General features: G+C 45.0%; 2 protein-coding genes across 8 annotated transcripts in view; one reads left to right on the top strand and one right to left on the bottom strand.

Annotated features, from left to right (window-relative positions):
* The window catches only part of POGZ (pogo transposable element derived with ZNF domain), a 52,810-nt gene extending 38,263 nt beyond the window's left edge, over nt 1–14,547 (top strand). For 6 of the 7 annotated variants that reach the window (XM_045479211.1, XM_045479217.1, XM_045479213.1 and 3 more), the window contains 10 exons: nt 5,013–5,113; nt 5,650–5,796; nt 8,660–8,794; nt 8,909–9,081; nt 9,238–9,378; nt 10,073–10,129; nt 10,318–10,430; nt 10,649–10,673; nt 10,807–12,486; nt 13,963–14,547. In XM_045479211.1, the coding sequence (XP_045335167.1) occupies nt 5,013–5,113; nt 5,650–5,796; nt 8,660–8,794; nt 8,909–9,081; nt 9,238–9,378; nt 10,073–10,129; nt 10,318–10,430; nt 10,649–10,673; nt 10,807–12,478 (2,564 nt within the window). In that variant the 3' untranslated portion in view covers nt 12,479–12,486; nt 13,963–14,547. The remainder of the gene's footprint in view (nt 1–5,012; nt 5,114–5,649; nt 5,797–8,659; nt 8,795–8,908; nt 9,082–9,237; nt 9,379–10,072; nt 10,130–10,317; nt 10,431–10,648; nt 10,674–10,806; nt 12,487–13,962) is intronic. The other variant, XM_045479214.1, reaches the window with a different exon arrangement.
* A 1,694-nt stretch (nt 14,548–16,241) lies between these two features.
* Nucleotides 16,242–18,694, bottom strand: PSMB4 (proteasome 20S subunit beta 4). Its single transcript, XM_045479208.1, has 7 exons — nt 18,521–18,694; nt 18,064–18,270; nt 17,641–17,787; nt 17,379–17,460; nt 16,875–16,991; nt 16,578–16,666; nt 16,242–16,367 (listed from the first exon to the last, which is right to left on the bottom strand). Exons 1-7 carry the CDS (start codon nt 18,658–18,660, stop codon nt 16,355–16,357), a joined length of 795 nt encoding a protein of 264 aa, XP_045335164.1. The 5' UTR covers nt 18,661–18,694; the 3' UTR covers nt 16,242–16,354.
* Nucleotides 18,695–20,620: the final 1,926 nt, after the last annotated feature.

Genomic DNA, 20,620 nt, shown 5'->3' with positions numbered 1-20,620 from the left:
CACAAAATAGCACAGACGAAGAAAGACCTGATCTTCCTGTGTCTTTCCTGAATCTGTTTCTTACTAAGCAGAATTGTTTTCTCATTACATCTCCTTGGCCTTGGTCATACTGGCAAGGGTAAAGGGATTGCCATTTGTGGCTTAGGCTAATGCTGGTCAGTGGAAACATAACGTGCCACATATGCAATTTTCATTTTTTTTAGTAGCCATTTTTAAAAAGTAAAAAGTGAGGGGCTCCTTGGGTGGCTCAGTCGGTTAAGTGTCCAACTTCAGCTCAGGTCATGATCTCACAGCTGGTGGGTTCAGGCCCCGCATAAGGCTCTGTGCTGACAGCTCAGAGCCTGGAGCCTGCTTCAGATTCTGTGTCTCCCTCTCTCTCTCTCTGCCCCTTCCCCACTCATACTCTGTCTCTCTGTCTCTTAAAAAGTAAATATTAAAAAAAATTTTTTAAGTGAAATTATTTTTAATTTTTTAAAAAACCTCTTTTTTTTGGGGGGGCATCTGGGTGGCTCGGTTGAGTGTCTAACTTCAGGTCATGATCTCATGGTTCATGAGTTCAGGTCCCACACTGGACTCTCTGCTGTCAGCACAGAACCTGCTTTGGATTCTCTGTCCCCCTTTCTCTGCCTCTTCCCGCTCGTACTCTCTCTCAAAAATAAAACATTTAAGAATGTTTTCTTTTTTTCCTTTTAACTGTTTATTGTTGGGTTTGGTTTGGTTTTCTTTTACAGGGTTTTTTTTTATTTTTAATATTTTTATTTATTTTGAGACAGCATGAGTGGGGGAGGGGGAGAAAGAGAGGGAGTGTGAGAACCCCAAGCAGACTGTGCACTGTCAATGCAGAGCCCAGCACGGGGCTCCATCTCATGAACGGTGAGATCATGACCTGAGCCGAAATCAAGAGCTGGACACTTAACTGACTGAGCTACCCAGGCACCCCTGTTTTGTTTTGTTTTTAAGTAAGCTCTATCTACAACGTGGGGCTTGAACTCACCTGCGATCAAGAGTCTCATGCTTTACCTACTGAGCCAACCAGGCACCGCTGAAATTTTAACTCAGTATACTCAAAATATAATCATTTCAGCCTGCAATCAAGATTTAAAAATTAATGAGATGGAACTTCAGACTAATAATTTGGGAACAGAATGGATATTGGAATCAACTACTATGCAGTTAGTGGCAAAATAGCCAACTTGGTCTAGATTAGGACCCCAGAGTCTTGGAAAGTCTGAATAACTCATCTGCAACAACCACTGCATACACCTCATTTTTATACAGAATCTGCTGGTGGGTTTTTGTTAATTCCATGTAAGTATGACTGTACATAGGAAGATAAGTTTTTCCTTGTGGGGGAAACCCCAGACCATCAGAACCTCATCAGTCTTTGTCTACTTAACCACTCTTGTTATGTCTGACTTTTAATTTTTGAGTAATTTATGACTTAAAATTTATACTGATCAAAAACCTGAGAAATCATTGACCCAAAGAGGTAAATATTTTCTCTATATTTTAGTATGTATCCGTTTTATTCTTGGATTCTTTTTTAACTCCTCTGTTCTGCACCAGTGGCAGATCCTGCATAAAAGCTTATTACTATTTTTTTAATGTTTGTTTATTTTTGAGAGAGAGAGAGACAGAGCGTGAACAGGGGAGGAGAATCCGAAACAGGCTCTAGGCTCTAAGTTGTCAGCACAGTGCCCGATGCGGGGCTCAAACTCAGGAACAAGGGAGATCATGACCTGAGCCGAAGTTGGACACTTAACCGACTGACTGAGACACCCAGGCACCCCAAAAGTAGCTTATTTTTTAACGTTCATATTTTGGGACACATTGCTTTCTTTTTAATTTTGAAAAAATGTTCCCTTTTGTTTTCTGAAGGTGTTTTCTGAAGTGTTTTTATTTTTTTAAAGGTTTATTTATTTAATTAGAGAGTGGGAGGAGCAAAGAGAGGGAAAGAGAGAGAAAATCCCAAGTAGGCTCCTCACTGTCAGCAGAGCCTGATGTGGGGCTTGAACTCACAAACTGTGAGATCATGACCGACCCAAAACCAAGAGTTGAACGCTTAACTGACTGTGCCACCCAGGCACCCTTTCTGAAGTATTTTTAAATTATAGACATAATGACATTTCACTCTCAAAAGTTTTAGTATGTATCTCTAAAAAATACCTATTTCAGGGGCGCCTGGGTGGCTCAGTCGGTTGGGTGGCCGACTTTGGCCCAGGTCATGATCTCGCGGTCCGTGAGTTCGAGCCCCATATTGGGCTCTGTGCTGACGGCTCAGAGCCTGGAGCCTGTTTCAGATTCTGTGTCTCCCTCTCTCTGACCCTCCCCTGTTCATGCTCTGTCTCTCCCTGTCTCAAAAATAAATTTAAAAAAAAAAAAAAAAAATCTATTTCAATATACAGCTATAGTGCCTTTGAGAGAGAGTATATGTGGGGGAAAGGCAGAGAGAGAGAGACAGAGGATCCCAAGTAGGCTCTGCACTATCAGCACAAAGCCCCATGTGGGGCTCGAACTCACAAACTTCAAGATCATGACCTGAGTCGAAGTTGGATGCTCAACCGACTGGCACCGACTGGTGCCACCCAGGCACACCATATATCCTTAATATCATCTAATACCTAGTCCATTTTCAAATTTCCTGAATTGTCCCCAAAACATCAATGAATCATTACACTTACTTACAGTAACAGTATAATCTTAATAGCATTATATTTTGTTTAAACACTTGTTTAAGGGCAGTAGACTGAGGAAGAGGTTGAGTTGAGGGAAGGATGCTTCAGGCAACTTAACCATGGTCAGATGTTGGGAGGATCCTGTGTGGAAAAAGACACTACAAAGAGGGAACTGATTGCTTGATAAGGTCTTAGAATATATGGAATGGTGAGGTTGGCTGAGCCTTAGAAAGGTATAAGGTCTCTATCCTTTATTTCAAAATTTGGAGAACAGGAAGCAGAAGCTATAGTAGCTCACTCCTATCTTCTCAAAGTAAGAGACTGTGTTGGGTATTAAAGACATGAGTGTAATGGTACTGGAAGGGACCGTGTTAGGATGGCTGCTTTGCAAAATCAGTTAATTCTCTCTCAGATTTTTTTCTATACCACCTCCAATGTAGAACTAGAACAGATGTGGATGGTTAATAGAGACCTCTTAAATTCACTGATGGCATAGGTTTTTATCTCACTGGTATTCTTGGTATGAGATTAAATCTTAGCATGGTGTTTATGTGTTAGAAACTGCTTAATAAATGTTATTATTGATGATGTGTGACAGCTATACCAAGAGAGCTGATGTATAGGTTGTGGGAAGAGCCTTCAAGGTTGAATGAGATTGCCTAGGGAAAACACAGAATAAGAAAGTCTAGGACAGAAGGTTGGAAAGCACCAGTAGTTTAAGGTGTTCTAGAAAAAAAAGTAACTCATGGACAAGCGATTTGAATTAAGAGGTGAAGGACAAAAACACAGGAGAAAACATTGTCGTGCCACTAGTTACTGTTCCACAAACTTGTCATGTACCTTCCATACCTGTGTGCTGTTTTCATTCTACTCTTGGACCCTCTGCTGGCAGTTCTTACAGCATTCAGCTTATGTAGCTCACAGCTTCTCTCCATCCTTTTAGACAGAATTTTTTACTTATTTTGTCCTTGTAGCACCTAATGAGTCTTTAGGCAGTACTTCTAAATGGGTTGTCGTACCCCTTTGAGATAAACACAAACTTGTGAATGCTTTTTCAGAAAAATAAACATTGTACTCTTGGAAAAATTTCAGGGGATACTGAAGTTCCATGAGGCCTCCTCCATGGACCCCGGATTAATAACACCTGGTTTTGTTTTGTTTTGTTTTGTTTTAATTTTTATTCATTTGAGAGAGAGAGTGTGCAAGCTAGGGAGAAGAGCGGGGGTTGGGGGGGAGGGGAGAGAGGGAGGGAGGGAGGGAGAGAATCTTAAGCAGGTTGCACATTCAGCACAGAGCCCGATGCGGGGCTCCATCCCACAACCCTGGGTTCATGACCTGAACCAGAATCAAGAGTTGGATGCTCAACCGCCCAGCTGCCCCCTTGTTAGTTTACTTTAAAGAATTATTTCAGTTTCACTATTTGGGGCAAGCAGGTGCTGGACATTGTCCAGTAAATGATTAAAGCTTCAAATTTACTATTTCCATATTTGCAAAAACTTGAAAATAATTCCAGTGACAGTAAGAAAAACAAATAACTTTGTTTAATTCAAAATACATAACAATTCTGAATTTTTTTTGATATTTTTGATAAAAATTCACAATTGCAACGTTATAAGCTTGACAGAATGACTAATTTCAAAGTTTAATGATCTCAACAACTCGTAACAAGGCAAGAACTTCTGTTCATGATTGTCGGTCTTTTAAGGATCAATTCTTATACTCATTCAGTAGATGTCTGGTGAATGTTTGTGGAGATAGTGTCTATTCTTGAGCAGAGAAATGAAGTAGTGTAGTATTCTAGGAGAATTCACTTGGCAATGGTATGTAAAGCATAGACACTGTTTATTGGAGAGAGATACGAGATATTCGGAAGCCAGCTGATTAGTAATAGAAAATCCTGTGGGTTTCTACCAAGTTTTTGTCTGTGAGAATAGCAAAATGACCATTCCTTGATGCATTGTGAAATAATGGTGGCAGAACACAGGTGTTTAGATTCAGAGACCGTGCCTAAGTGCAGGAGGAGGTAGGGAAGTGAGAAGGGAAACAAATCAGGAAGAGGAGGCTGAATTAAGTTAGAATTGGTGGCAGAATAGCCAATTAAAAATGTTTTGTAGATAGTTCAAACAGGACTTTGGTAAAAAGTCTGAACTAGAGACATAAAATTTTGTCATCAGCAACACAGACATTAAGACAACCATTTTAAAGAAAGAAGAAACTCAGTGATTTTACTGATTATTGAAAATGAAGATAGAGAAGTCAGAGAAAATAAAGATTATGAGTCAGCGGGACTTTGGTCTTATTATCAGGTGGATTTATTGATTATTTTTCTTCTTACAGCCAAGTGCAAGATCTGTGAGTGGGCGTTTGAGAGTGAGCCACTATTTCTCCAGCATATGAAGGATACTCATAAGCCTGGAGAGATGCCTTATGTCTGCCAGGTATTGCCTCTTTCTCTAGGGAGCCTTAGCCACCTTGCTCTCAGGCTAAATACAGAGAATTCACTAATGAACATTGCTGAGTACCTCCTGTACACACTCAGTTTTAGGGACACTGGGGAGATCCAGAAGAAATAAAATAAACATAGGTCCTGTTTCAGGATTTTCTGTGCCAGAGAAAAACATCAAAGGAACATGTGCAGGCACCCAGCCAGGGAACCCATCAGAGAACATACACACATGCTGTGGAAGTGTGTCTCCTGAGCTGCCCTCTGGAGATGGACCAGGAAAACTTTACTCCTTGTAGCCACAATATGACTTGTTCTCAGACGTTCTTGTCCTTCTCCGTTTTTATCTTCATTCACAGCTGAATTTATCACAAACAGCCCTGCATTGCAGACTAAGAATAATAATTTGATTTCTATACATTTAGGAGAACTTAGTTTTTCTCTTATTTTGACATTTTCGTTGCTACTTCTTTTTTAAGGCCTCAGTTGTTCACTTCGCTCTTAGCTTATTTTCCCTCTTATGTGACATAGGTGTGTCAATATCGCTCCTCACTCTACTCTGAGGTAGATGTCCATTTTCGGATGATCCATGAGGATACTCGGCATCTGCTCTGCCCTTATTGCCTGAAGGTCTTCAAAAATGGCAATGCATTCCAACAGCATTACATGAGGCACCAGGTACCAGGCACCAAGCGATTCCCATATTCTCATTTTTTTAATTTTATGGATGCTGAGGCCAGGGCTGAGCTAGGCAGATAATCTTGGTAGAGAAGGTACTACACATGTGTTTGTAAAACTTCGTATCAGATTTCGATTATATGCCATGCAGTGGGCTAGGTGCCAGAAATTTCGTGCTAACAAGACAGTTAAACAGTACAATAGAGCATGGAGAGTGTTGTGTTAGGGGAAGTATAGGCTGTAGAACAGCGTATACCTATTCTGCAAGCCTGCTGAGGCTTCCTGGAAGAAGAGTATTTGAGACCTGTAGGATGATGAAGGTGAGCCACGTGAAGTGGGATGAACAATGTCCTCCAAGCACAGAGTGAGAGGACGGAGGTTCAAAGAATTAAAGAAAGTTCAATGTGGTTGAAGTGTAGGGGATAAGGGGGGGGGGGGGGGGTCAGAAGCTAGGACACGGGTGGTGGAGAATCCTGTAAGCATGAAAAGCAGTTTCAACTTTTTTTTTTTTTCATTTTTATTTATTTTTGAGAGAGACAGAGCATGAACGGGGGAGGAGCAGAGAGAGAGGGAGATACAGAATCCAAAGCAGGCTCCAGGCTCTGAGCTGTCAGCACAGAGCCTGATGTGGGTCTTAAACTCACGAACTGTGAGATCATGACCTGAGCTGAAGTCAGATGCTTCACTGAGCCACCCAGGCACCCAAGGTGTTTAAACTTTATAAGTCATTGCGGAGGCATTAAAAGGATTTTTTCTAAGTCCTTGAGTGATCTATTCAAATTTACTTTTAGTCCTGATTATACCGGCTGCATTAGGAGAATGAATTGTTGGAGGAGATTGAAACCAGAGTTAGGAGGACAGGCCAAAGGCTCTTTCAGTTTAGGTGAGTGATGGTAGTGGCTACTGGCTTTGAGGGGAAGAAGAGGATAGAGTGGAGAGATACTGAGAAGGTAAGTGATATTTACAGTGTAGATATGGATGAAGTGAAGGTAGTGAGGAACAAGATAGGAATAGTGCCTAAAATTCTGTGTTGGGGAAAATGGACGAACGGTGAGACTATTGAGATCGAAACACTGCAGAAAGTAAAGTTGGCAGTGGGAGGGGGATAACATGTTTGGATATTCTGAGTTAGCCGTATCTGTGGACAGCAGCTGGAGTTGTCTATTAAACAGGGAGTTGGATATACAGGTCTGAAGCCTGGGAGAAAAGCCTAGGCCGTGGAAAAACTACTTAGGAATCATTATTATATAAATCAAGTGATTTTTTTTTTTTTTTTGAGACAGAGCAAGTGCATATGTGTGCACAAGTGGGGGAAGGGCAGAGAGGAAGAGAGAGAGAATCTTATGCAGGCTCAGTGCACAGTCCAACTTGGGGCTCAGTCTCATGAGCTATGAGATCATGACCCAAGCCAAAATCAAGAGTCGGATGCTTAACTGACTGAGACACCCAAGCACCCTATATAAATCAAGTGATTTTACATGTAGAAGTTGCTGTGCTCCCTCACCTCCAATTGAGAATAAGATGAATGCTTAGAACCCCCGAAGACTCTGTCTACAAAGCCAAGACCATAGTCCTAGAAGGAAAACCAGAAGAGACTGATGTTGAGGAAGCTGAGGGGAGGAAAGTGTTTTGAAGAAAAGGATGTGATCAAAATGTTGCAGGAAGATGTCAGCATAGAAACTTAAGAGGCCAACCTTTAATTTTGCAACATAGTCAGGAGCTGTGTGGTCAGTTAGCAAAGTGGAATTTAGACTTGGGCAGGACGAATGAAGGAGAGGTCAGGAAATGGAGACAACTTATTTTTAAAAGTTTCAGGACTGAGGGTGGCGGAACCAGGGGAAGAGATAGGTTAGCAAGGAAGAATTTGTTGTTGCTTTTGTTGTGTTTTGTTTTTAAGCTGGAATTTTAAACTGTTGCCAGAAAGGAACCACTAGAGGAGGAGAGTGAAAGTGCATAGAGAAGACACAAAATGGAGAACCAGAGGGATGCACCTGCCTGGGTGTGCACACATGTGCTCCCACTGTCACATGTGAGCTCCCTCCTGGGCTCACACACTCGTTTGCACAGGGGTGACTGCTGGTAATCCCCCACGCAGGTGTTTCCAAAGAGCAGCATGGATATTGTCCCTTGTACTCAGGAAATGGAGTCTTGCTACCCTGGGAAGAAGACTATAGGGCTGGGTCCTATTGCTGAAGGACCTAAGAGTAGGCAGTCTGGATCCTCAAACTTGTCTCACAGGGAGGCATATCTGTATACAGTGATGTGTGCAAGGAAAGACAGCAGGGTATGGAAAAAATACTATCATTTGTGTTAAGAAAACGAAAGGGCAAACAGGGAGGTGGTGATTACAGATGTATGTGTGTGTTACGTGGTTATGTGCATAGACTGTCCATGAAAGAATACCCAGGAAACTGGTAACACATGGTTTCTGTGCAAAGGGACGGAAGGCAAACTTAAAACATGAAGCAGTACAGAATAAAAAGTATGATTTTTTTTTTAATCATATATTGCTGTTTAAAAAAAACAAGAAGAATATCTGGAGGTAGGTAGCACTGTCCACATTGTAAAGACAAAGCAGGGGCAAGGAAAGCTTTAGCCACTAATCCACATTATTAAACCAGGTCAGGAAGGGATGGTTCGAGCATCTAGACATCCTGCCTGAGTCTGCCTTTGTTTGGGACCCTGGGAGGTGATGATTCTCAGTGGTAGGTTTTGGTGTTGTGTTGTGTATTTCTTTTTTCCTCTTTTAGTTAATCACAGAAAGCGGGGGAAAGAATTATTGTTAGCATTGATCTACCTTCTTATCAAGGAAGAAAGTTTTGGGGGAACCTTTAAGGGATGCTCTTTCTTTTTCTCCCTTCAGAAGAGGAATGTTTATCACTGCAACAAATGCCGGCTGCAGTTTCTCTTTGCAAAGGACAAAATTGAACACAAGCTTCAGCACCATAAAACCTTCCGTAAACCCAAGCAGCTAGAAGGTTTGAAACCAGGCACCAAGGTAAAGAGCTTGTCAGTGTTTCTTTTATAGCTCCAGGAGGGGAGGAATAGAGATTGTCACTATCCTGAGATTCGGCATGGGTGGTGTCTAATTGTTCCTTCCCTTGGCTCACAGGTGACAATCCGGGCTTCCCGAGGACAGCCACGAACTGTTCCTGTTTCCTCCAATGATGCACCTCCCAGCACCTTGCAGGAGGCAGCACCACTGACCTCCTCAACAGACCCTCTGCCTGTCTTCCTTTATCCCCCTGTCCGGCGCAACATCCAGAAGAGAGCTGTTAGGAAAATGTCAGTGCCTTCTTCTGGAGGCTGGGGGCCGGGTGGGCACGACTATTCCTATAGCCAGTGTAATCTGGTAGTATCTTAGCAGCATCTGTTGTCTGCAGCCCCCACAATCTGAAGACTCCTGGGGCGATAACAAGAATTTTCCTTGTTTCTTGACAGGAGTGTCATGGGCCGACAGACATGTCTAGAGTGCAGCTTTGAGATCCCAGATTTCCCTAATCATTTCCCCACTTATGTTCACTGCTCTCTGTGTCGCTATAGCACCTGCTGCTCTCGAGCCTATGCCAACCACATGATCAAGTAAGTCACGGTTAAACTAGTGATCCTATGTGGGAGTTCAGATTCTCCAGAACTCCTTTCACTCCCTCCTTCCAACTCTTAGAGCTGTTTGTCTATCTCTCCTAGCAGAGTAAGAGTCAAACCCATGGGGTTTTTTTGTTGTTGTTGTTGTTTTTTAATTTTTTTTTTAATGTTTATTTCTGAGAGAGAAAGAGCACAAGCTGGGGAGGGGCAAAGAGAGAGAGAATCTGAAGCGGGCTCCAGGCTCTGAGCTGTCAGCACAAAGCCGGAAGCAGGGCTCGAATTCACAAACCACAAGATCATGACCTGGGCTGAAGTCGGATGCTCAACCCACTGAGCCGCCCAGGTGCCCCAGGTCACACCCATGTTCATATGGCTTTGATAGTGCTCTAATTTTGTAGGACGTTGCTACTGAGTGTGCCCAGGGACCAGCAGCAATAGATGGGAGCTTGTTAGAAATTCAGCCTCTGTCCCTCACCCCCAGGCCACTTAATCAGAGTGTGTGTTTTAATAGCTCTCCTGGTGATTTTTATGCACACTAATAGGGAATATTAGTATGACAGGGAAACTGGCTTAGTTTGAAGTGAGGACGGACTGAAGGGGCATCTCTTTTGTTGGGGGGCATTGTCAGAGACTGCTGACCTCTGGCGAGTAGAATCCCTAACTCATGCCACTTTTTCTTTGTCTTTCTCAGCAATCATGTTCCACGCAAGAGCCCCAAGTATTTGGCTTTGTTTAAAAATTCTGTGAGGTAAGGGAAAACTTACTGATGGACTCTTAATTTTTCAAGTTCTTACATTAATCCATTTATCGTGGGGGCTTGGGCATGTGAATTAATTTGAGAGAGAAGAGAAAGGACACTCGCTTTATTAAGCCTCAGAACTTACTCCCAGTGTCACTATTATATTTGTTTTGTATGCTCTTGATTCTCTTCCTTAGTGGAATCAAGCTGGCTTGCACTTCATGTACCTTTGTTACCTCTGTGGGAGATGCCATGGCCAAGCATTTGGTATTCAACCCCTCTCACAGATCCAGCAGCGTCCTGCCACGGGGTGAGTAGTACAGGTGGGGGTGAGTGGGACAAGAAAAAAAAGCTAAGGGTACGGGTCTTGCTGTGTGAGTGAGGAGCATCTCTACCTGGCCTGACTCATCCACTATTTAGATAGACATCACCAAATTGGAAGCATTCCAACGTGAAGTTTATATAAGACTGGAGGGTTTGTTTCTTCGTTGAGTTTAACTTTTTTTTTTATTGCCCCGTTTCCCATAGGACTCACTTGGATATCTCACTCAAGGTAACAGAAACTCCCTTCATGGTTTAGTTTCTGCTTTCCAGTGTGATTCATCTTTTTTTATTATCACTGCCAGTGGTATTTCATTTTCCTGGTTGAACTGAGCTTTCTTTTCCTCTCTTTGCTAACCCTTTAGACATGGCCACACTCGTGACCGAGTACATGACCGGAGCTTGAAGAATATATATCCTCCTCCTGCCTTCCCCTCTAATAAAACTGCCACTGTGAAATCTGTGGGGGCCACCCCAGCTGAGCCTGAAGAGCTGCCGCCTCCTTTGGCCCAAGCACTCCCATCCCCAGCCTCAACCGCAACCCCACCGCCAACCCCAACTCAGCCCCAGCTTTTAGCCCTCCCACCCTTGGCCACAGAGGGGGCCGAATGTCTGAATGTGGATGACCAGGATGAAGGTAGCCCGGTCATCCAGGAGCCTGAGCAGGCCACAGGGGGTGGTAGTGGCAGTGGAGTTGGAAAGAAGGAGCAGCTGTCTGTGAAGAAGCTTCGAGTGGTCCTGTTTGCCCTGTGCTGCAATACAGAACAGGCTGCTGAACACTTCCGAAATCCACAGCGACGGATCCGTCGTTGGCTTCGGCGCTTCCAGGCCTCCCAGGGGGAGAATCTGGAGGGCAAATATCTGAGCTTAGAAGCAGAAGAGAAGCTGGCTGAGTGGGTGTTAACCCAGCGAGAGCAGCAGCTACCTGTGAATGAGGAGACCTTGTTCCAGAAAGCTACCAAAATAGGACGTTCTTTGGAGGGAGGGTTTAAGATCTCTTATGAGTGGGCTGTGCGCTTCATGCTCCGGCACCACCTGACCCCCCATGCCCGGCGAGCTGTGGCCCACACCCTACCTAAGGATGTGGCAGAGAATGCAGGACTCTTCATTGAATTCGTGCAACGACAGATTCACAACCAGGACTTACCCTTGTCCATGATTGTGGCTATTGATGAGATCTCCTTGTTCCTAGATACAGAGGTGCTAAGCAGTGATGACCGAAAGGAGAATGCCCTGCAGACAGTGGGCACGGGGGAACCTTGGTGTGACATGGTGCTGGCCATTCTGGCCGATGGCACTGTCCTCCCCACCCTGGTTTTCTACCGAGGACAAATGGATCAGCCTGCTAACGTGCCGGACTCGATACTGCTGGAGGTGAAGGAGAGTGGCTACAGTGATGACGAGATCATGGAGCTGTGGTCAGCCCGAGTGTGGCAGAAGCACACAGCGTGCCAGCGCAGCAAAGGCATGCTTGTGATGGACTGTCATCGCACTCACTTGTCGGAAGAGGTGCTGGCTATGCTAAGTGCCTCTAGCACCTTGCCTGCAGTGGTCCCGGCGGGCTGTAGCTCCAAAATCCAGCCGTTAGATGTGTGCATCAAACGAACCATCAAGAACTTTCTGCACAAAAAGTGGAAGGAGCAGGCTCGGGAAATGGCAGATACTGCATGTGATTCCGACGTCCTGCTTCAACTGGTGCTGGTCTGGCTGGCTGAGGTGTTGGGCGTCATTGGGAACTGTCCAGAGCTGGTGCAGCGGTCCTTCCTCGTGGCCAGTGTCCTACCTGGCCCTGATGGCAACATTAACTCACCCACTAGAAACGCTGACATGCAGGAGGAGCTCATCGCCTCCCTAGAGGAGCAGCTGAAGCTGAGTGGGGAACAGTCTGAGGAGCCCTCAGCTTCCACTCCCCGACCCAGATCATCTCCTGAAGAGACAGTTGAGCCTGAGAGCCTTCACCAGCTCTTTGAGGGTGAAAGCGAGACCGAGTCCTTTTATGGATTTGAAGAAGCTGACCTAGATCTGATGGAGATTTGAGTGCTGGGGTCAGGAGCGGGTGTGGAGTGTGGGTGGGGGGGAGGGAGGGGAACCGTGAGGGGGTGGGTAGAGGGATTTAGGGAAAAGGGGATATGCCAGGTGGGGTATTTGGTTTATATTTTTTAATTTTATGCCCCCACTCCCCCCGCAATGTTGACTTCTGCTTCCCTGTGGATTTGTGGATTATTAGGAATACCAGTGGTGATCCCGTCTGAGCCAAGGAGCTGGCCCATTGGTCGTTCACTTCTGCTAAAAACCGGTTTTCGTGACTTTTTTTTTAAAACTTAAATCACTGTGTTTGGTATTTTTCTGACAAAATCAAGAAAAAGAAAAAAATATTCTTTGTGGGCGAATGTTAAATTTTTGTTCCCCTTTTACCTCAATTGTATCATAGTACATCTGGGTTTTTTTGTTTGTTTTACTGTGTGGCAATGTCTTTGGGCATGATGCTTTCCAACCATTGTCAATGTGAGAACATTTCTGAAGATGGGAAAGACAAAAATATGTAGCTCACAAACTGGTTTATTATATATATGGATAAAAAAAAACTTTTTTCATTGTGGTCTTAACACTTTTATATAAAAATGAAAATGGAAAAAAAATCCCACTGAACTCTCTCTTCCTTCTCCTTTCTTTCCTTCCCTCTCCAGAGATGTTGGTTTCTACAGCAACTCTGAGATATAAACTTGTGGCTTTAAAAATGCATGAAACCACCTCTCATCCAGAATGATGAATTAGATTTGTTTTTCTTCACCACCTTCCCTCCAACAAAAACATGACAGAACCAATATTCTTTGCATTGGGATCCTTGGCCCCTCTTCCCATGCTCACCCCATCACTCCGGACAAAGGATCATACACGTGTCATTAGCAAGCAAGAGGTACCGAGGTGATCACACAGTGTTAGGGTGGAGGCCATTCCCAGTGTATGGGTCTTCAACATGTTAAGTGGACAGCATGCCTGTTCAAGAGATCACATGTCCTAAAGCCAGGAGCTAACTGTACAAGAAGTTACATGTTGAACTTCATAAAACAAGACAAACCACTTGTTGAAATCCTGTTTTAACCCTGTGGCTTTCCTCATTTCTCTTAATGCTTAGAGAAGAAGGGGACCTGAAGAGGAAACACAGGGGTGTGCACAAAGAAAAAGACATGAATCTTTATTTTTCACTGCCAGCTTCAAGGAAAGAAAATTTTTCTACAGTTTGCATGAGGGATTTTTTTTAATTGTATGTACTCATGGTTATAAACTGAAACGTACTGTGTAACATACAGAGAAAAGGAACAAAAACCCAAGCCCAGCTCTCCCACAGCTACACCTTCTATCCATCCCAAGTCTTTCAGCAACATGTCCCTCCTGGGAGCCAAGGAGACAGCCTGCACGGGCTTGTCAGTGGTTCATCTTTAAAGTGTACATAAGTGGAACATTTAATAAAATGAGGGGAAATGGATTTATAAACAATGTGGTTTGTTTTTTTTTCCTAGGTAACCCTATTGTAGTAGGCTTTCACAGACTGGGACATGCTCAAGATGTGATGGGCCTGGTGGTACAGGTGTGACATTTGTTACCACCTCTTTCTCCTCACCTCCATTTTTTGGTTTTTTAACCCCAGCACACTATAATATAGTGAACTGGAGTGATTCCCACCCATGAACAGCTTGGCCAGCTTCATGAACCCATGGCATCTGGAAAGTGAACTGAAGATCCATCTGCTCTTGGCCTGCTCTTCCCCAGCTTTCTGCCTGATGCCATTTTGACAGAACACGGACCTTGAAGTCATCCTTTTGCCTTTGAGAAAGTTCAAGAACTATGGTCAACTCTATCTACAGTGACCGAATCCTCTTTGGTAGTCTCCGCAGCAGCCCCAGCCTCAGCAGAGCTGGGTCTCTGGCCTCTGCATTATTTGACTTTCCTGATGGGTAATTTTTTTAAGACCATAAGACCAACAGTGGATCAGCTGGGTTTTGGCCAGGAAGTTATCTTTGTGGATTCCGCCCGCATGGCTTAGTAGTAGAAGGAAGTTTTTTTTTTGTTTGTTTTTTTGTTTTTTTTTTATAATTCAGTTTAATCAATAAACAAGTATTTATTGACTACTTTCTGTGTTGAGACTGAATATGTGGAAGACAGAAAACTCATGATTTCCTTTTACTTTCATTTACTAGTTTGTTGCGACATGGATAAAATGGAGATACTTTGATTTCTCCCTCTACTCTTACCTTACTGAAGTTCTGGAATAGTTGGAGTTTAAAAAAAAAATACTTTGAGCTTGCTGCCTATACTAGTTCTCAAAGCAGTTTAGAGAGGATGTGCATCAGAATCACCTAGGGTGTTCATTTTTAAAATTCAGGTTTAGGGGCCCTTGGGTTGGTCAGTCAGTTAAGCGTCCAACCTTGACTCAGGTCGTAGGTTCGTGGGTTCAAGTCCCACTTGGGCTCTATGCTGACTGCTCAGAGCCTAGAGCCTGTTTCAGAATCTTACTCCCTCTCTCTCTGCCCCTCCCCCATTCATGCTTGTCAGTCTCTTGCTCAAAAAATAAACGTTAAAATTCTGGTTTAACACCATTTTGGGAGTCGAATTTGGCTTAATGCCCCAAATGATTTGAGTCACAGCTAAACTTAGAGGACTTTTTTTTCAAAGTTTACTTGTTTGAGAGTGAGTGAACAAGCGGGAGAGGAGCAAAGAGGGGAGAATCCCAAGCAGGCTCCACAGTCAGTGCAGAGCCTGACTTGGGGCTTGAACTCATGAACCCTGAGACCACAATCTGAACTGAAATCAAGAGTCAGATGCTCAACTGACTGAGCCACCCAGGTGCCCCTAAACTTTTAAATGATCACCTAATACTTTATTTTTGAGAGGGCACAAGGGGGCAAGGGGCAGAGAGAGAGAGAGGGAAAGAGAGAAGCAGTGCTCACCTGAAGGGGGGCTTAAACCCTAAGATCATGACCTGAGCTGAAGTGGGATGCTTAAACGACTAAGCCACCCAGGTGCCCCTGAACACCTAAGACCTTTAAGAGGTTTTCTGATCGTAGATCTGGACAATAAACATTTAGGTTAAATGCTGAATTTACTCAGTATTTCCTCTACTAAGGGTGAGGAGGTGGCCCTAGGTGAGGGATTGAGCTGTCAGGTCCCGCTGGGGGCAGCTTTACCAGACACTATTTCTATCTTTGAAACAGTGTTTTAACTAAAATCACATTTGCAACCAACATTAAACCAGAAATTCTTTAAGAATCTAGCACATGGGGGCGCCTGGGTGGCGCAGTTGGTTAAGCGTCCGACTTCAGCCAGGTCACGATCTCGCGGTCCGTGAGTTCGAGCCCCGCGTCGGGCTCTGGGCTGATGGCTCAGAGCCTGGAGCCTGTTTCCGATTCTGTGTCTCCCTCTCTCTCTGCCCCTCCCCCGTTCATGCTGTGTCTCTCTCTGTCCCAAAAATAAATAAACGTTGAAAAAAAAAAAAATTTAAAAAAAAAAAAAAAAAAAAAAAAAAAAAGAATCTAGCACATGGGTGGGTATAAATGTTGAAGAAAAATGTTAAGCCCTTTGTTATCCCACAAAAATTAAGCCTGGCTTCTACACAGCTGTTTTCGGCATAGGCCCAAATGAAGACCGTGGCAGATTTCCTGTGCTGTCCTGCAGAGAATCCGGTATCTGCTATGAGAACCAAGAGCCAAAGGGTTCTCTGACCAGGAATGCAGATGGTATGTGGCAGTAATTAGCAGCTTCACTCTTACTGTGACCTGGTCAGACAATAAAACCACTCAGCCAGCATTTCAAAGGATTTATTTATTTTACAATAGAAAAGTATACCTTTGAACCAGCCAAGTTCAAAGTGAGAAGAAGGGCACAACTTTCAGTTCTGGATAATGCATCTGTATGTCATTCAAAGCCACTAAAAAGGAAGAGAACATAATAAAATTGTGAAGCCACAGGGGGAGGAATTAATTCCTAAAAGCAACTCTGTCCTCCAACCCAAACCCCCCTCCCCGCCAAAGAGGTTTTTTGGAGGAGACCTCCAGAAAAACCCAGCTTAGTGCAAGCCAAGGAGACTCCCATCTGTTCTACCACTTATGTTTTCTTCTGTAATTTTAATGTCAATCACCTGATCATGTGAGCAATCTCCCAGTTGGTCTCTGCAGACAGTGGCCCCTCTATTTCAACACCTTTTTCGGTGACGGTGGCAATTTGAAACTGAAAGAAAGCAGAGCTCTCAATAAAAATGCCCACCCCCACCTGAAGTTCCTGGGACCTGCTCAAAGGTCAAGTAGAGAGTCTTCCCCTAATCTGAAAATAGGAGATTCGGCAATCCATTCTTCAAAAGCAAAGACCCAGGTATCCCAACTATAGAGAACATGCCAGTTAGAGTCCTGTCGTCTTTATTATTCACATCCCTCCTTACCCGGTTATAGGAACGGGCATCTCGATAGTACAGCACACGCATGCAGCGTTCCACCAGCTCTCGGGCCTCGGTCTGGCTCAGCACTGGCTGCTTCTCCAGAACTTCTCGCAGCAGAGGCTAGGGAAATGGGGAAAACATGGGAGATACCAGAGGCTGAATACCAGCCTGTCTCAATTCCACGGTGTGAAAAGCAGCATAAATGGGTTAAAAAGGTGACATTCCACCTCCTGCCTCCCCAGAATGAATTCTGCTTACTTGTGCTAAGACCTACTTGAAGGGCAAGTTCTAGGGCATTTCCTCTTTGCACATGTCTAGTGAATCTCTGAGCCACCACTCTGTCATTGGAACGTAAGTACGACATACAGCCTCCAGACTACAAAGAAACCACGTGTCCAGCAGTAGGGATCCTAGCCTAGTCCACGTTGGAATTTCACAGGAAGAACAAGCAGACAACCACAAGCCCCCATCGCCTTTTGGGTCTTCCAACCCCTCTCCCCTACATACCTGAGCCAAGTATGCACCATAACCAGTGGCCAGTGAAGGGGCTTCATACGCTACACCAAGCATGTCCACATAACCGAGGAAGCTAACAGGACACAACAGGTCAAAGAACTCATTTCATTTGAGGCTTTCTTAGGTACTTTAGCTGAAGGATGGGACAACAGGGTCTGAGAAGTGGCATTCCCTCAGGGGGGAGAGAGAAGATGCTACATAGACATTAGTAGTTGGGTGGGTGGGGAAATAAGTTATTTGTATTCAAATCAACCTCTCTCCATCAGCATAGCCTCCGATGACCATGGTGTTCCACAGGGGGTTCATCTTGGAGCGGCGGCTGTACATGGCTCTGGTCAGCCAGGAATGAATAGCTCTGGGACTATAGCTGTGTCCATCTCCCAACAGCTCCTCATCAATCCTTCAAAGGAATTGGTTGTGAGGAAAGAGGGAGAATGGAAATCGGCAATTCCATCCACCCCACAAAAGTTACAATCTTCTTCATTCTACACCCCCCTAACGCCAAAAACTATGTATTGTAAGCACTCTCATCTTCCACGGAACCCCAGCAACTTTCCGGCCCTCTGCTGCAGCCTCAGGCTCCTCCACTCTAGGACTTCTATGGGGATTTCTAAAAACAAAACAGTAAGTTCCTCTCCCCACCTGGGATCTACTCCCTCTTCTCCAGATGACTTACACCATCTGGCCGAGAACTTGCTTCAAATATTGGAAATCAGCATAGTCTCCGGAAGCACCCAGCATGGTGCTGTCGTTGACTCTCATAATGCGAGAGATGTTGCGGAAACGAGCCAAGGAGCCATAGGAGCCCAGCATGTCTGCTGCGATCACCACTCCACCCTCAAACTTAACGCCGAGGACCGAGGTCCCGGTCACCATGGGGTTCCTGCACAGAGAGAGAGGGAGGTCTGGCGAGGGGAGGAACGTTGGAAGAGCCGGAGCCCTCTTCTGCGCAGTGGGTTCCGCTTCTGATTTTCCAGGCCTCCTTTGCTTCTCCGGGACTCTCCGCCCCGCGCTCCTCGCTGTTCGCTTGCCCTGCGGCCCTCACCTCGCCTTCCCGGCTCCCTAAGCACCGGCCCGCCGCACCAGGTCCCACCGTCCCGCCCCCTGCGCAGGCTCGGACGCCAAGAGCTTACTGCGTGCGCGTCATTGGACCCCCGTAGGGAGCGGATGCCGGATCCACCGAGGCACCAGGCGTGGACGGGATGCGGTAAAACTGCCCCGGGGCCGGACCCCCGGCCCAAAGACTGGACCGCGACTCCAAGAACGCTTCCATCTTAGTCACGGTGGCAGAAGAAATGACAGCGCTTGCGCCAACGGAAGCGGAAGTGATCCCTCTGTGGGCACACCTTCTTCCTGCCGGCCACCTCCAGTAGCCCTGTTGATGAGGTCAAGGCCCTTCTACCTTCGTTGTGGTTGACGGCTGGGACCCAGAGTTGTGGAATCGCGTGACGTCGCAGCGTGACGCCGCCGCGCAGTAGAGTCTGGACTAGATCAGTTTCTGACGCACAAATTCAAGGTCGGGGAGGTTGGTTGGGAGGTGGGTATGTGGAACCACTTCAAGACACTGATCCTGAGCGAGGAGGCAGAAATTCTCTTGTCCTTTTTCTGTATCTTTATCAAAAAGCCCATATGAAACTAACAGTGAACGCGGGATCTCTTAACATGCGTATTTCTCAAAGCAGCCATGTATAGCAGGCATTACTCCACCCGTTTTATAAATATGTCTTGTGGTGTAGTGATTTTACGTGGCCACACAGAGAGTGAAGGTAAATCTGTCTTCAAGCCCAGATTTAAAAAAGAATCATACAGATGTGCAAATCCTGTGGTGTATGGTATTTCAGGTGGGTCACTCACTCTGTGGGAACTTGGACAGATATCTGAAAGTTTTCTTATTGTCAGATGCTCTTGCCCACCTCGTATGCAGCAGAAAAATTCCATTGACTGTGGGCATGAAACCAAATTCCAGAAGTTTCCTTTTCAATGTGGTTATGTAGCAGGGACTGGAACAGTATATAAAATGAAACTGGGGGCGCCTGTGTGGCTCAGTCGGTTAAGCGTCCGACTTCAGCTCAAGTCACGATCTCACAGACCGTGAGTTCGAGCCCCGCATCGGGCTCTGGGCTGATGGCTCGGAGCCTGGAGCCTGCTTCCGATTCTGTGTCTCCCTCTCTCTCTGCCCCTCCCCCATTAATGCTCTGTCCCTTTCTGTCCCCAAAATAAATAAACGTTAAAAAAAAAAATAAATAAAATGAAACTGGGCGGGGCGCCTGGGTGGCGAAAGGGGTTAAGCCCAGGATTCTTGATTTTGGCTAAGGTCATTATCTCAAGGTTCATGAGATCTGGGTGGAGGGGAGCTGGGCTCTGCACTGGCAGCAGGGAGGCTGCTTGGGATTCTCTCTCTCTGGGCCCCTCCCCTGCTGGTGCGCAGGCTCTCTCTCAAAATAAATAAACATTTTTTAAAAATTAAAATCAAACTGGTGAACCTAAAATCACTACTTTGTCACTCCTCCCCACACAACTTGAATTAAAAATTTTTTACTTAGTGGGAAACCAAATCAATTTCGTTTTAAAAATTCCATGAGTTAATGGGGCGCCTGGGTGACTCGGTCGGTTAAGCGTCGGACTTCGGCTCAGGTCATGATCTCACGGTCCGTGAGTTCGAGCCCCGCGTCGGGCTCTGTGCTGACAGCTCTGAGCCTGTAGCCTGTTTCAGATTCTGTGTCTCCCTCTGTCTCTGTCCCTCCCCTGTTCATGCTCTGTCTCTCTCTGTCTCAAAAATAAATAAACGTTAAAAAAAAAAAAATTCCATGAGTTAATTTGAACCAAAGCAATGCAGGAAATCTTAACCTAATTAAGTAACAAAAAATTTTATTGGGTCATGAAACCCTGGAAAGGGAAGGTTCAAGATCTTGTGTTAGAGGCACCCAACTGACACTCATTGTATCACCATTGGTCTTGAAAAATATACTTATTTTTCTAATTAATAGCCACTTCCTCAAACCCTATATTCCAAGTGACTCTTAGGTCACTCAGTTTTACTTGAACAAATAGCAGGTGCTCAGTGGGATGATGGCTTACTGGGATTCCTCGAAAACTATGCGAATACTTTGCTATTTGTAGCTGCCAGAGCCCTCATTATATGAACTTTAAATCAATCAATCAGTCAATCAATCAGCAATTAACTGGCTATGTCCTTGTTTAGAAGTGGTCTCATGGCTTGCTGGTTTTGGTCT

Source organism: Leopardus geoffroyi, chromosome C1 (assembly GCF_018350155.1).
Source record: "Leopardus geoffroyi isolate Oge1 chromosome C1, O.geoffroyi_Oge1_pat1.0, whole genome shotgun sequence".
NCBI classification, from domain to species: Eukaryota; Metazoa; Chordata; class Mammalia; order Carnivora; family Felidae; genus Leopardus; species Leopardus geoffroyi.
This window is presented reverse-complemented; position numbering and strand designations above follow the sequence as displayed.